This window comes from Cebidichthys violaceus, unplaced genomic scaffold (assembly GCF_023349555.1).
Source record: "Cebidichthys violaceus isolate CVI_PGR_0920_01 unplaced genomic scaffold, fCebVio1.0.p SCAF_16, whole genome shotgun sequence".
Classification (NCBI taxonomy): Eukaryota; Metazoa; Chordata; class Actinopteri; order Perciformes; family Stichaeidae; genus Cebidichthys; species Cebidichthys violaceus.
This window is the reverse complement of record NW_027176329.1, coordinates 10,267,724-10,284,194: the sequence shown is the minus strand read 5'-3', so window position 1 is coordinate 10,284,194 and position 16,471 is coordinate 10,267,724. Positions and strand designations below refer to the sequence as shown.

The window sequence follows — 16,471 nt, the reverse complement described above, 5'->3', positions numbered from 1 at the left end:
ATCATTTCACTCATGCGCCCCTTATTTCACACTCCTCGCCTGGCTCATCATCCCTCGCCCTCTTTGCCTATTTGTCACGGTAGAGGTTTGATATTCACATTGGGACAGTCTTCAGAGTCAATCTGTACAAAGCACCAGACGTGTTATTCTCTTCTGCTGGTGTTAACCATTCGCCCTGTAACCTCAGCCATGTACACTTTAGGAGAATGTCCAGATCTGACAGTGCTACTCCTTTTTTTAACAATGTTCCTCCGCAACTACTGCTGCCCACTGTCCGCAGCGGAGCCCGCCGACACTGACAACCAGTCCTGTTAATGGGCCAGTCATAGTTACCCCGCTGTACTGCTTTTTCTCTCAGTCTCCCTTTTTCTTTTCTCCCCCATCACTTCCTGTCAGGGCACAGCGTGCCGAAAACATACCGTGTGCAGCTTCATAGAAACGTTCACCTGGCTTGGCAACATGTCAGTCAGTTCCAACTCTACGGGAAAATGTTGGCATGGAAAAACAGAAGACAGCTGTCTACGTCGTTTTCATGTTATGGGTTTCATCCAAAAAAAATTGTCAAAGAAGCACGGCTATTTGTTCTTTTTCTTTTTTGGCTCCAATAACCTGGGAACTAGTTTGCAGTCTTTCTTATTATCTCATTTTTTTTCCCCCTCTCATATGCATACAACTTTGAAGAAAACTTCAGACACCGCAAATGTTTTGTTATTGCATAATGTTCCTGCCCTCTATCACAGGAAAGAATGCCCTGGTGAGCTCTATTTCTGTGTTTAAGGCTCCGCTGATGGCCTCAATAAAAGGAGAAAATATCTCACAAGCAAATCTTTCATTTCCAAGGGAAAATAGGAGCAGCGAGAGATTCCTGCCAACCGAAAAAAGGAACAGCTGTAGACGCTCGATGTGATGCATGTGCTGAAAATCAGTGTCTTGTTCTGGACTGATGGAGGTAATTAGTCTTTATTTGAAGGGATGGGCTACCTCCAGAAAACCAGAGAAATTTGAAACTGCTGATGAGGTGACGTGTTTCATCTTGTGGTCGGTCTCACTCGTTTGGCCCACTGTTTTACAAGCAGAAACTAAATTAATGTATACCAGCAGCAGAAAAAGACCCATATCGGCAGTAAAAAATGTGGTAATGTCCTCAGATGTTCTCTTATCTTGAAAAGAAAAATACATTTGTTGTCATTTAAATAAATGTCTGTTAAGTCACCATCCATCGCTGAATGCGGTTACACAATGATGATTGAGCCTATGGCCCACTGATGAAAGCCTTCGCATTTGCTGTATTGCAAGATGGGTGCCTGTGGCGACATTCCCAGAAGAAAATTGAAGCGGGGCAAAGTTAGTGAAGTGTTTGTAATCATCCAGCAGTGCCGAATAAAAAAAGAAAGGAGACAATGATGACTAAATAAGATGAAACTGCAAAAACAAGTGCAAGAAGAAAAAAAAGCCAAAAAGACTATTGCTAGGAGCTCTTTGAGACTAAGGAAAGTAGGTCTTTGAGCTCAAAGATGTTAATGTCAGAAAGCTGCTAGAATGGTACCACTGATGTATAGGACACATAAAAATATATATTATTTGGAGATATGATCCAATATGGTCACTGACTGCAGTTCAACACTTTGATTTACCACTGCATCATTAGTTCTAAAAGTGTGCAGTAAATATACACATCCCAGAGGGCTGGGGGTGCAGGGTGAGAGGTGGAGTGAGAGATTGTTCTGGGTCTCACTTTGTCAACAATTGATTGATAAGAGGTTTTGTTTTCCTGACGCCACCCAGATCACCCAACTCTTCCTCTCCCTCATTCAATCCCCGGTCCCTGGAGCAAAACTAATCCTAACTAAACTCCCGGGATTCCTCCCATCTCCCATCCCACTCCCTGGTCTCTCACTCCCCCGTGTTCTGTCATTCCTGAAGTGGCACTAATCCTCCCCCCTTCTCTCTTTTTCTTCTCCTCTTTCCTCCCCTTTGTGTTTTTATGATCTGTCGTTACCGGAGCAAAACTAATCCCCCCCTCCCCTTCTCTTCCTGTGGTGGCTCCAGTCTGCCTTGCCTCTTATCCTCCCTCCCTTCTGCCCGCTCTGGCTCCCACTTCTTCCTCTGACACCCTCCTGTTATTCACCTCAGAGCACAACTGTATTCGCCCTCTCTCCACATCCCTCCTACTCTCTACGGGCAGAGTTATATTGACAGAAAAGCCTTTGCAACAAAAAAAAAGGCGCCAGTGGGAGCCGCCATGTATGTGATGTTCCTTCCCCAAAACAGCTTACACAAATAGACTTCATCTGACACTTTGTATCCAAGAGCTGTACTAGACGGAAGAAGATGTAGCATGTAATAGTGTTCTTCCACCTTTCAAAGAAGAGACAGCGGCAGAGCAGCGCGGATGAAAGCAGAGGCAAAGATTTTTACCCAGACACACCTGCAGCCCAGCTGGATTCAGACATACTCTGACGTCTCATTCACGGACTGAGATACAGTCATAAGTCCTGACAGCACAGACACACACTCAAGACAGCCACACACACACACACACACACACACACACACACACACACACAAATACTAATGTATTTGTATTGAAAGAGGCCCTGCAATTTGAGCTGTATCTCAAAGTCCACGGAGGGAGAGTGGACGCAGAGAGAGCATGAGGCTGTCGGCTCATTCTTCACAGCCCCTCCACACTGCGTGTATCTGCTGTAGCCGCATAATTACAGAGTTATCAGAGCCTTTCTCAGGTCCTCAGCGACCGACAGCATATGAAAAGACCCCAATTAAGCAATTATCTTTAAAGGTAGAGCCTAATTCAGTCATTTGAGCTCCCAAAGAAGCACTGAGAAGGAGACCACAGTGGCTGACAGCTAATTCAGAAAGTGGGGCTAAAAGCATTAAGGCTTAGATAAAAAATTGAGAGGGCTTGTCATCACGTAATGCTCGGAAAAAATTGCAATAGCAGCGGCGAAATGCCAGGCTCTTGTCAGAAAAGATTACAGTTTTTTATGCACACTGTGGACATTGATGCCACTTTATCACACATGTCCATTCTTCCCTATGATTTTAATAACACTGCAGCTCTTACTTGTGGAGTTCAATTCACTTTCATTTCGAGATATGCCACTAATAGTACAACATTGGGCAACGGAGTGTGGACATTTTTTTTTTTTTGCTCTCTAATGGCTAACGACTTAGTAAAGCCCCCTTTCTGCAGCATGCCACCTTTCAGTTCTGCTGTTTAACAGTGGCTAAATGCTGCTGTCATTTTTACAATTAATTTGTCCCACTTTGGCTCCTTTCACTCTCCGCCTTCGTCTTTGTCTCGCTGATGTGAGGTGGCCTCCTCTAAAACACCGTCCTCACAAATCACTACGCCGCTTACACGATCCTACGTCGTCGTCTGAATCAAAAGGAGAAATTGTCGCCATTTCTGCCATTTCCAATGACGGTTCTTTTGCACCTCCCGGTCGGCGTTCCACTTTTTCAGCCTGCGTATTCTGGTGTCTCCACTGCTTTCTTAATCACATGAGCCCAGTTGTCCGTAGTGGTTGTGTGCGAGCAGTGTTGCTGCTGTGGTCTGCTGTCTGCTTTGTTGTGTCCAAATCTTTCCGTGGGTCTCTGCGGTTGTATCAATCACAATTGTCTGCGTTACATTGTTTGTCAATGTGTCTACACTACTGGGGCAAAGTGAAGTGATAGACGACTTGACTCGCTTCCTGAGCTCACAATATATGAGGTAGGAACTGACAATTGCTGTTGTGGTCTTTTATAACTTTCTGGTATTGTGCTGCAGTGCACTCTCACTGTACGTTAGAGAGAGACTGACGATGTATATTTTGTTGGATGAAGAGCTGAAGCCGTGCTGGATGTCTTTTTCATTTTATAAACAGTGCTCTGGTTCATTCTGACAATCATCAACACAATGATAGTCAGACATATTGAGATGCATTATTCATTTTTGTCTGTCTGATTACCCGCTACCATTTGACAACCATCACACTCAAATGTGTTTGGATTACAGGCAGTGAGCAGTCAAAAGTGGGGAAATGGCTCATATATTGCCTATCTATCATGCAAAGAGGGTGTTTTGCAGCAGCAAAGGAAGAGAAGTAAACATTCACCGACTCACTGGGAGTAGAGTTCATAAACACAAAGCTATGTCTAGGGAGGATAAGTAACCTCGCGAGTGGTCCATAAATCGGACAGTGCTCCATAATCCGCAAAAAATAAATCCACTTTGCCCAAGGCCATTCATAACTTTTGACTTGTGTGAGGTCATCTAACCATTTCCATTGATTACCGACAAGTCTGTTGCCATCAAGGGGCTTGAATGGAGAGGCTACTTAAGAGTCGACATGCTGATCAATAGTGCAGTCCCCAGGTCCAGACGGCACCTCGCACATCGAGGCCATGTGGAAGTCCTCCCTCGCTCTCCTCCAGCTCGATCAATACGGCGTGCGCGCGCACAGTCACGCGCCCTCCATTCGCTTCCAGCGTCCCATCAACAGGTGCAGTTTAATGTGCCTCATTTTTAGTGAGTCACTGCAGCAGCCCAGATTGAGTCGCCTTGTTCTACATAAAACGGAGCAGTCAGAATTCGACCGCCGGTGCAGGAAATATACTAATGTTTAAAAGACCCCTGAAGGATCTGCCGAGGTTGAAAAGCAAGATAAAGCGCTCGGTCAATCCTAAAATTGATTTATAACCTACCTCTCACAAAGAGCTGTTGAAAATACATGAGCCTGTGCCGCAGTGTTTAAAGCTGATTTCATTTTTAGTTATTCCCTTTGAATAGAGTCTCAGGATGCAATCCAGAAATATGGTTGGATAATATTTTTGTCAGCTTTAAAGCTAGCGGGGCATGATGGAGAAGAAAACGAAGAGACCCTGAGACGCTGTCATGAGTTTACAGCATAATACTGTAAGGACAGGCGGCTTGACCCCATGCTGCTCATATCGACAGACAATACTGATTTTTCTGCTATACGACTCTGTGCGTCGAGCAATCCCAACAAGCCTGCACACAAAATAACTCCAACTGACTATCTCAATATCCTTTTCAATAGGGCCAACTCATAGAACGACTCCAACGCAAACAGTCCGACGAGCAGAGACTGCGAGGTCAGATCAATACAGCTGACCGGCAATGTGCCCCCGGACCAAACATCTTAAAAATCGGTATCACCAGAGGTGCCAGAGTCGCTCCTCAGACTGGATCAATGCTTGACCAGCTGACTCCATTAGAAGACCTTTTCATCAACAGGAGTGACTGGTGGAGGTGGACGAGTTAGAGAAAGCTTTAACCTCTTGCTGTGGGTTTCAATTGCACTCAAGTGGATTAACTCGCTTTGAGATCTCGGTGGAACTCTTTGCTTGTTGACTGACTGACACAGCTTTTAAGAGCCGTTCAGTGAAAACAAGGACAGGATGAGGACACAGCGAGGCACTGTGCGGATTAAGCCCGATGTTAACCACAAATCGGTCGACCGCGACTAATTTGAGAATCCGGTTGTTGTTTGAGTGGGGTTCCGATGCCTGATTTAATTCATTTAAAAACAATGACTGTGGTGAAAGATATTGACCATTGGCAGGTTTGATGCAAAGCCATGATAAACGATAGCCTCCATGAGTCCACCTTGGCACTGTATGTGTTTTGCTGGTCACAGAGGAAACGTTCTCCGCTCAGCTGGAGGCGAGAAAAGATAAAGTCAGCCATTTCATTTTACTGTGAGATAACTGGCTGTGAAAGGGTCCACGTTTGGTCCCTAAAACCTTGAAATAAAAGCTGCCGTGCCAGAATTCAATGCCGTTTCAGATGAAATGTAGAACGACTTCAGACTCCAGGAAAACCTTAGAAAATATTTGCCCTTACAAAATAGAGGTTTCAGTTTCTGCTATGCTGTTATCACCTTTTTTTATTAGCCTATTTTGCCACGGTTCAACAACATTAATGTGGTGTTAAACACGGCTCCTTGGAAGTCTAATTTATGTCCTCATTTAGCCTCGCAGCACTAATCCTCAGTAAAATTAGAACTGTTAGACTAAATTTATGATTATTTCTTCATCTTAAATGGCACTTAAGCCAAAGAGTACTGAGGTTGAAATTTAGACAATTCAAACTTGAATCAGGAATGGATTACAAATTGATTTATTGTGTTCATGTGCAACCTGTTCTCACTCTCCCAATGTGTGAAATACCGCATCTTGGTCAGTGCTCCTCACAAGTGACACCAACGCAATGAGGGCAGTGTGTGTGTGTGTGTGTGTGTGTGTGTGTGTGTGTGTGTGTGTGTGTGTGTGTGTGATGGCTTGATACTCACTCCAATGTAAACCCGCCGGCGTCATTTTTACATGCTCGGAAAACCGACGCGAGTCATGAGTCGCAAGTCATGTTAACATCAACCAAGCTTTTTTATCTCTAAACCTAACTGAGTAGTTTAACATTACAGTGTAGCAAAGTTACACAGTATTTAAGACCCCTTTGAAAAAGTAGTTGGGTGTGTGACTTGTGTAAAACTTTAAGGGGGAGCCAACCTGTCCCACCGAGTGACGTTCACTTTTTACTCTTATTTTGAGGGGGAAAAACATGCCATGTACAAGCTCACAGTTGGGATTTTTCATATATTGTATTAAGACTTGAAATTTCTTTTGGTCGCTTATAATTTACTCAGCAGTGTTCCTTTGCCTCTGGACAGATCCCACCAGGAGCTTTAATTTAATACATGACACTCATTTTCACCAGAATTGCCCTTCTGGCCTCAAGGTCTCATGTCATGTGTCTCAGACGGTGGGGGACCGTTTCATAGTTTCAGTCTCCCTGACAGCATCAGTCTGAGGCAAAATCAGTAAATTACATTAACTAAATTATACATTTTGTTAAATGTATTATTCAAAGATTAATTTATCACAGACAGTTTGTTGTTTCACAGATTATTAACCTTAGAATGAATTTCCATTTTTTGTATACTTTGATAGATTAGTCTTATAAATTATTTCGTGCCGTTCTAAAATTCATTTTTAGACCACGATTCTCTGGACAGTCTAATGGAGCAATTTTGGGCTCTTTGTTCCGTCAGCCATCTTTCAAACAGCAGCTCTCAATTCTCTCACACTCTGTATCAAACTTGGCTTCCTTTTAGAAGGCGTCCCGCTGTGCCGACGACACCCAGACATAAATACCTCTTCTCGCCAGAGCACTTTCCATCTCCCTGTCTGACCTTCTTTCTCTCCCCCAATGCCTTTCTCTCTTTGACTCTCCCTTTTTGTGTTTCCTTTTCGATTCAAATCTCTCTCTCCTTTCTGCTCCTGTAAAGAATTAGCTTTTGCCCTGTTTGTCTTTGTCTCTTCATGTCTCACCTCCTCATCTCCTTTTTTCTGTGTAAAATTCCCCTCTGTCGCTTCTCTCCTCTGGTTCTTAACTGAGCCCATCTTCACAGCCCGTTATCCTCAATCACACTTTCCTCTCACCGCTTTTCATTTGGCTTTAAATTATTCATATACCTGGCCAAACTTAACACTTCGGAGCTCTTTCGCAAGTTTTCTTTATTGAAAGGAGGTACAGTGTCAATTCCCAATACCAAAATACAACAAAGGCAAACCGTGAATCTTTATCATGAGGAAATATTTGCCAGTACAAAATACAGAGGTCTCCGTTTTTGCTATTGCTGTTATCACTTTCACTCATTTTTGTTTATTAGCCTATATTGCCACGGTTCAACAACATTAATGTGGTGTTTAACACGGCTCCTTGGAAGATTCATTTTTGTCGTCATTGATTTAAGTCCCAATACTAAAATACAACAGAAGCAAACCGTGAATCTTTATCATGATCATTTCGTCATGCTGTACAAATGTTCATGATGTAGGTTCTGGGATTCATGGTCAAACCCAGAACTTACGTGTTTTTTGAGTGCACAGCCTCCAAAATGTAAATTAAAATGTCTTTCAAGCTTTATTACTTGTTTATTCTAAAAGGAGGGTCGCAGCTAACAGCGCTAACAGCGACAACAGTGTTTACTTGGGGGGGGTGGGGTGCTACACGTGAGCTAACCAGTGGGAGCCCCCCGTGTTCAAACCAACAATACATTCAATTGCTATAGATGGTTCTTTGCAGCCTGTGCATACAACTGATTACCAATTATAAATACAACCACCATACAAGAGTTAACCAAAAAAAAAAGGACAAAACTCAGACACTTAAACAGAAATGGACGACAGTAAATACAAAGTCTATGGACACCACACAAGCCTTGTTTAAGGTGCGTAACTGGAAAAAGCCTCGAGCCAATTCTAGAATTAACAGCAGAATAAAACACCACCAAGACAAACACAACAGAGATGTGTTATAAACTGCACAGCGGCTGCAGCCACAACACATCTTAAAGCACGAATAGAGCTGCACAGCCCTCGCACACACACGCGCGCACGCACGCAACAGTGCTTGTTAACGTTCTCACTTGGAGAGTGTTACAACATCCATAAATGAGTTCGTTCTTATAAAGTTACCCACCTAACTGGAGGTCTTGGGCACCGCGAAGTCTTCCTCCAGGTTAAAACCTTTAGCGGGGTAATTAATTAAGGTGGATACAGATGGCAACCTCGGAGCCTGAAATGTGAAGCCAATGCGGAAGTAACTTAAACTTGCATTCTTTACAGCCAGCAGGGGGCGACTCCTCTGGTTGCAAAATAAGTCTGGCTGTATAGAAGAGACATGACTATTTCCCTCTTGATTTATTACCTCAGTAAACATTGTAAACATGAGTTTATGGTCTCAATGGCTAGTTTCAAGTCTTCTTCAATACAGCATGATGTTCATTTAGTTAGTTATTGTTCAATTTAGAGTAAAATAGACGATAAAGCGGGGTATGCTTTAGGGTGCGGCTGTTTGTGATTGACAGGTTCGCATGATTTATTTAGACAGCAGAACGACATCTAAAGAACACGGACATCTTTTTGACAGGAAAGAAAAATGACGTGTCATTAAGCAAAAATGTTAAGATTCACAAAAGCTAAGATATCTTTCAGTGCATATGTTTTAAGAAATCATACAGGCAGCATATGCACACGTTAGAAAGCTGAAACAAAGAGTCTCCCCTCTCAAATGGTTTAATTTCTATTAACTCAATTGTATTTGTTAATTAATTTTTAGTCATTTTCCAAGCATAAATGACAAATATCCACAAGAGTCAGCTCTCAGATGCAAGGCTTCAGTTTTTCTTTGTCTGATTTGACAAGATTGTAATTGGTTTATAAAATATCAGAAAATACCAAACAATTATTTAACTGAGTTGATAATCTGATGCTTAATCAATAAGGGAACCAATTGTTAGTTGCAGCCTTCGATTATTATTCAGAGTGAAACATCCTCTGAACACCACTGAAAACCTTTCTGTGAAAATGAGCACAGTACTACAGCATTAGTGATAATATCATACTAGCCGGCTGATTTTCAATAATAGGTCATCGGCCTGATAAACCGGTCCATTACTTTGCTGCACCTAGCTATTCTGTAAATACATTTACAGATTTAGGTTATCATTTACCTTCAAGATTCCAACAGGAACCCATTTTCAGCATGATTCATCTGGCAGACGCTCAAGCTTTTTTCCACCTTCAGGAGTCAAACATCTTATTCTGCCCCCCACACATCTCTGGTTCTCAGCAGGAGGCTCAGATTGCTGACCGCCACAGCCCAGTGATTACCTCGGCAACATTTTCACAGAAATTGTTGAGAAATCTCTCCGTGATTCACAAAACATTTTCTTCCCTCCATTACCCCTGACTTCCAGAGTTGTGCGGTTACTACCCACAGTGTCTGACTGTCGCCGTGAGCCCCATTTGCACCCACCGTTGGTCTGTGTGCATCTGGGACACGCGGACTACAACACCTATGCTTCTGTCAGATTAGACCAGCGACACATTATAGGAATGGCTTTCAGACTAAGAGAAAGTGCAGATTCAGTCTAAATGTAACCATGAGTCATTCACAGTATTTTTACATTTTGTGTTCCAGGCAGCATTAAAGCAAATTCAATGAATGTAAATTGTCTCCTCCTTTTTCATAGTTGTGTTGCACTGCCCTCCGCAGTCCAAAGTGTGACTTTGTCACAGCAGAGGCATTTTTTTTGTGCTCTATGTTTTTGACATCCTTCTGTATTTGATGGGGGAAATTTAATTTTTTGCATTGAACAGATTATATTTGGTCTAACTCTGATCGTAAATCTTTTTCGGCCTATAAGGCAACTGGACACGCTGGCAAACAACACGTTTTCTCTGATTTAAATATTCTATGAGCCCAAACTGCAATTTTCAGGCACTTTACTCAATAAGAAAACACCACACCAAAAGCTCCATAGGTGGATTATTACCGTATTTTCCGCACTATAAAGCGCACCGGATTATAAGGCGCACCTTCAATGAATGGCCTATTTTAGAACTGTTTTTATATATAGGGCGCACCGGATTATAAGGCACATAGAATAGAAGCTACTACAGCACAGTACCGGTGTTTACCGCTATTACTTCGGCGACGCCCCTGACTACGGTAGCCGTAATGCTGCAAGCGGTGCGGCTCTGTAGTTTACCAGTCGTACTGAAACATTTTGACAGAGCGCCGTGTACAACCAGTATGGATCAACCAATTAACCAATTGATCCAAATATAAGGCGCTCCGGATTACAAGGCGCACTGTCGTTTTTTGAGAAAATTAAAGGCTTTTAAGTGCGCCTTATAGTGCGGAAAATACGGTATACATTATTGGACTTCAAGATTGTTTTGAAAGTACGGTGCATCCTACTCGTTTTATTTGTATGTTCTCTCATACATTGTACCCAAATTATTCTATAATCATTTTTTTTAAATGACCACAAGCACAGAAAAGACAAGAGTCTATATAAGATATATTCATGCAGTTAGTTTGTGATATTCATATAACCTGTCTCTACATTCTGTATGGTGTAATGTAAAGAGGTAACCAGGTTAACTTGGGTCGTTTTATAGACCAAATCATTCATCGAGAAAATTATCAGCACAATCATTGATAATGAAGAAAAAAGAAAGCTGCTTGCAGATCTAACGGTAACCAAAATGCATTCCCTTATAACTGGTGTCATGTTTATGTAATGTGTTATTGTTTGCCACAGTGCAGCTAAAGTTAGTTCATAGAGAACTTAAAGAAATATCAAGGGCACAGACAACTTTATGTGATTTGTCTTCGAGAACAAAACCTAATTTACAGAGAGCTGAATCCTGTTTTAAAATCAACAGCCTCTGAATTACCCAACCTCTTGTTTTTGTTATTGCCTGCTCATTAAAACTTGTGTAGAGCAATAATACACCGGTCGTTTACACCAAGTATAACTTTTTAAATGTGCGGCAGATGCTGCGCCTGCCTCTCCCTTTATGCACGTACGCCATCATAACGACTTGCCCGTTCGCTGAAACATTTTGTCCATTAAGCTCGCAGAGACAGTCGTCGGTAGAGGAGACCCACATCACACACGGAACGAGAGACCACGGAGTTGTTACGATTGGCAATATTATGGGCAACTAATAAGAAACACACAAGTCCAGTCACGGTGCCAGACAACAGATGCAGCATCACTGTGCCACTGGATGAAAACCAACTGTGTATCATAACATCACACATCCATTAAGCATGCTGTCTGGCATACATCCCAGCGCATATTGTCAGATCACAGCTTTTTCCCAGCTGGGCTCATTACATTACACTACACAAGGTGAGGTGATAAGCTCTTACACCTGATACACATAGCAACTTTACAGCACGGTTTAGGCTCACGCTTACCGCAGCAACACGTATGCAGAGCTGTAACAAAGCCGTGAATGAATCAAAGCAGCCATATGTTGTAAACAGACAGACCTCTTCGGCAGTTTTATGTCCTATGAATGGCTTCGTCAATGATTGGTGTCGGTCTAGGCTGAAGAAACGGTACAGAATCACCAGGTACTGGAGGTGTCACATTTCCTAGGTGCATTGTTTTGTGTCAGTTTCCTTTTATTTTACAGGTTGACAGAGACAGGAAACAGTGAAGAGCAATGGTGTATTTAAGAATGTCATCTGGTGGATTTGTGTTTGCACCGCAATACATGATGTGACACACACTTTATTAAAAACAATGCTTTGGTAAATTTGCCAGTGCTGACAAATAGGTGTTATTGAGAACACTGTTATGTGATGCAGCCACATATATAGCTTTAGCACAACATGGGACATTATCAGTTCCACACTGCTAATTGTTATTTACCAGATTACCAAAAGGTGTCATCCAACACAGACTTCCTGTCAGTCGTTTCATTTAAAGACTAAATGCATCATCACGTTGATTGCATTGGTTCTTTTAATAATTCTGAGGCTAGAACAGCGCTATACCTACACATCATAAAAACAAATTCAGTCAAATAGAAGTAAACAAAAAGAAAACCTTACACACAAGGCACAAGTTCATAGAACAATTATTCAAGGCAAAGATTTAGCCTCAGTGACAGCAGAGCAGCTCAGTATGTGGTAGTAAAGAACAAAAGAGACAGACGGTAAACACAGACATGTCAGAGGGGGTGCAAGTATTCAGGACAAGTAGGACAGTGAAAACAAACGCCGTAAAGCAATAGTATTCGACACCACAATCTGAAACGTATGCTATCGGCTTTCCAGCATCCCATTCAATGGTCCAGATATTTTTTTTTCCTAGAAAGGGCTTTTTTCGGGTAGTGTCTGCCATCAACCACCCGCCCCCCCATTCTTTTTTAAACATGCATCTTCATGATGTGTCAAATGGCTCTGTATTGTGGCCCCAAAGCAAAGATTTAAAAGTTTACATTTATTTCAGAAAGGGCAACACATTCATAAATACTGAGCAGCTCACTGGTACAATCAGAGCCATCCAAAGGAATTGTTTTAAAGTAGGCCAAAACTATTAGAATATGCTCTTATGGGGGGGGTGACTCTTATCTATGCAGCTTTTCATGTACATGACAAAAAGTGTTAAATGCCAATTTACAGTATCATTTAAACCAAGCAGCAACATGTCACTTAAAGCCGCACTTCGACGTTTCAGAGTCAAACTTACATTTAGGATCCAGCTGTTCTGTCGGGCTTGTGACCCGAGCCTGACCCAGAAAAACACTCCGTAAGAAATCACTCAAACGTTTGAACAAGTTTCACTCCCCACATATTTTAACAATTGTTCTAAAAAGCTGGAATATCCAAGTAGGTTCAGCGAGTTTGACAGATTTTTTTAGCCAAAAAGACCGTGTAAGCTGATTTGAAGGTTTTCTGGCAGACGACGCTTCGCTGTTATCAGATGAAGAAGTCTTTTCTCCGAAGAGGAGGGTAATTGTTTTTTTTTTTTTTCCTTCAACGCATACTCCATTCCACAACCACTGTTCATAAATGTCATTGTCCTTCTCCAGGTCCAACATGATCAGCCCAAATCACAAGTCACCTACCACACAAAAGTTTGGTCATTTTGACAGCATGATCTCCGCTTTGATGAGTCAATCTGTGGCAAGTAGGACTGATCTTCCAAGGACTCTGGAGTTTCTCTCCCTTTATGCCTTTTGGCTGGGAAGAGGGCGCCGGAACAGCAAAATGTGTGGCTCTGGAGGATGGAAAGAACAAAGTATATAAAGCAGAGATAATGATACTTATTGTGATGCTTCGATTCGTTTGGGGAAACATGAGTCTTTTGAGTCCCATTATTTTTTAATAAAAGGGTGTGGCATGGTTTGACACTCATTGATATGCTTGTGTTCACCAAATCTGTTAAAAAAAGTTTACCACCTCTTCACAAAAAAAAAAAAAAAAAAAAAACAACAACACACGCGTAACCTCCCCTCTCCCTCCTCCACTACAGACTTTGCATCCCTCATCTTCTGCCTGAAAGACATCAAGATGAGCTCATCTTATCTACAACTGTACCAGCTAAAGTAAAGCGGGCCAACAAAATACAAGAATCAGAAGCTTCAATCATCGATCAACTACACAATGCAAGAGAGAAGTACTGTTAAAAGCAAATTGGCAACATATCAGTCATCAGCATTGTTTCATGTGCCGGTTAGTTTCAGCTTCTGATCATAACTTTTTTCTTAATACATATTCAGCATATGACAACTGTAAAACATAACTGTTGCTCATAGAGTTAGTGTGCACTGCAGTCAAATAATTACCTGGCACAGCAGCTGATTCAAAAAACACTCAAATATCTTCACTTTAAGTACTTTTGCTGAACGTCAACATTGTTCTCGAGATCAGAATCCCATTTTCCCACTTGATCACAAAGCTTTGTAGCTGCTTATTAATTGTGACATGATCCCTGGAAATAAGATGAAGTACCTGGCTGGTGGATCATGTAATGCACCCATCCTTGGCTCTGCTGGACCCCCAGGTTCCTCCACTCTGTCTCCGACATCAAATGGGTCTTGGGTACACGCTTTGCAATGTCTTTGGGTAGCATTACATGCCTGTAGAAAACGAGGACGGACAATAACGTAAGATTAATACATCAGATCAAAATGACTATGACGTGGCATGTTACACAACTGGGGATAGGTTTTTCACGATGTCAGCTCGCGAAAACCGTTATAAAACAACGGTGCACGCTGGCAGAGTCAATGTGAAGCTGGATAAACATGAGTCATACACACCTGTACTCGTATTTTTCATCGTCATATTTATCAGAGTAGTAGATCTGTTTGTGAGACATGACGGAGCCCTGTTGGAAAGATTTCTAACATTAGTGGACATTCAGAATCAAAAATATGTCGTTTCGAGGACAACGTGACAGCCAGTTTTAGCTTGCATCGCTAAGTGAGTGTGGCTAGCAGTTAAGCTAACGTCGCACAAGTTAGCCGAGAACTAGCGTTATCTCTGACAAGTTACGTAATCGCCAAACTAGTTTCTACAAAACTGTGACGCCATGAACGGGGCTTCACAGTTACCTTATTTAATTGCCTAAGTATCCCGAGTAGAAAAAACAAATTATTCCAGTTTTCTTTTCGTCCAGCAGTTGCAGGATGTTCTTCCCTCTTTGTTTCCCTCTCGAATGTTTGCTAGCCCGCTTTTCACCGTTCAAATAGACCTCATCCCGTCCCATTGGTCAAGCCATCCGGCTAACTCTCTTGCCATTGGTCTGTTCCACGTGTCGCAGGAAATTGTCGTAATCTCTACACGGTCTTCCGGTCAGCATAGTAGAAAAAAACCTTCCTGAAGGTATGCAACACAAATCCAAACATCACATACTTTAATGTCATTGTATAACCAGTGACCCACATCATTTTACTGTCGTATCATGTGTACATTTCCAGCCTCTTTTTTTTGATGATGGATTCATTATAAGATATTTAAATTCTTAGTTCTAACTCTCTTAATAGCCTAAATCCATGATTTGCACCATGTTTTATATATTGAGCAAAGAGAGAGAAAAGGGTGACATATTTCAGAGCAGCTACCGTAAGACTTTTAGATGAATGACCTCCATTTTACTTCTCAAAATGTGAATGTAGATCTCTTAATTAATCTTCCATAATACACAAAACTTAATTTCAAACAGATAGAAATATAAATCTAGGGCATGTTCGCACATATGCATTTTACCCTTTGCAAACATGAGATTTATCATAAGCTATTTAAAAGCGTATTTCTAAAATGACTCATAAAGTAAAAATAAAATGCTCATCAAAGTTGACAGTCTGTGACTATGTAATGACATCACATGGAATAAAAACATCTAATAATTCAATGTCACTGATGAGCTAGCTAACAGCCAAGTATTGAAAATTCTGCTTACACATTATTGCATCATAATAAGACAATATTATATGATATAATTAGAGGCCATGCTTTTATTTTTTACTTTCATTAATGGGTAGTTTTACACTGTGCTAGTGTTACAGTTATTTTACTGAAGTAAAGGATTTAAGTCCTTCTTTCACCATTGCAATCTACATATACAATAAATGAATAATAAATATCTGGAACCACAGATTCCAATTATCTTTAACGGCGTGTGTTTGTGTGGGTTCTGATTTCAGATATATGCACAAGTGTTAAAATGTGCCGTTCACAGACTAAACAGTTTACGGACTCTAATTTTAGAGAAAACAGGAGCAAGATGATGAAATTGATGGCTAAACTGGAGCAATCGGAGTAGAGGGGTTGTCCACCTTGGTAAGTACCGCAGTTCAAATATAGCTGTGCAGACGTGTCAGTGTGCGGCTGGTCCCACTCCCAGCAGCCCCTCCCTGCTGCATATATATATATAGATGCACACGCATGCATCTTGAGGGTTAGGCTCACACATGAAGTTGTATTATTAAAAACCAGGGAACGGCTCTGTGCTCATCACCTGCCACTTTCACCTGCGGGCGTCAATCAAGCCGGAGCTGTGCGTCGTTTTCCTGACATCCCCCTTCTCTCCGATTGGTCCAGCCTCGGTTCAGGGGCGGGAGCTCC

At 41.8% G+C, this 16,471-nt stretch overlaps 1 protein-coding gene across 1 annotated transcript; it reads right to left on the bottom strand.

Annotated features, from left to right (window-relative positions):
- Positions 1 to 12,087: 12,087 nt before the first annotated feature.
- Positions 12,088 to 15,085, bottom strand: LOC137872404 (cyclin-dependent kinases regulatory subunit 1). Its single transcript, XM_068710615.1, has 4 exons — positions 14,959 to 15,085; positions 14,665 to 14,732; positions 14,354 to 14,481; positions 12,088 to 13,619 (listed from the first exon to the last, which is right to left on the bottom strand). Exons 2-4 carry the CDS (start codon positions 14,721 to 14,723, stop codon positions 13,570 to 13,572), a joined length of 237 nt encoding a protein of 78 aa, XP_068566716.1. The 5' UTR covers positions 14,724 to 14,732; positions 14,959 to 15,085; the 3' UTR covers positions 12,088 to 13,569.
- Between the last annotated feature and the right edge of the window lie 1,386 nt (positions 15,086 to 16,471).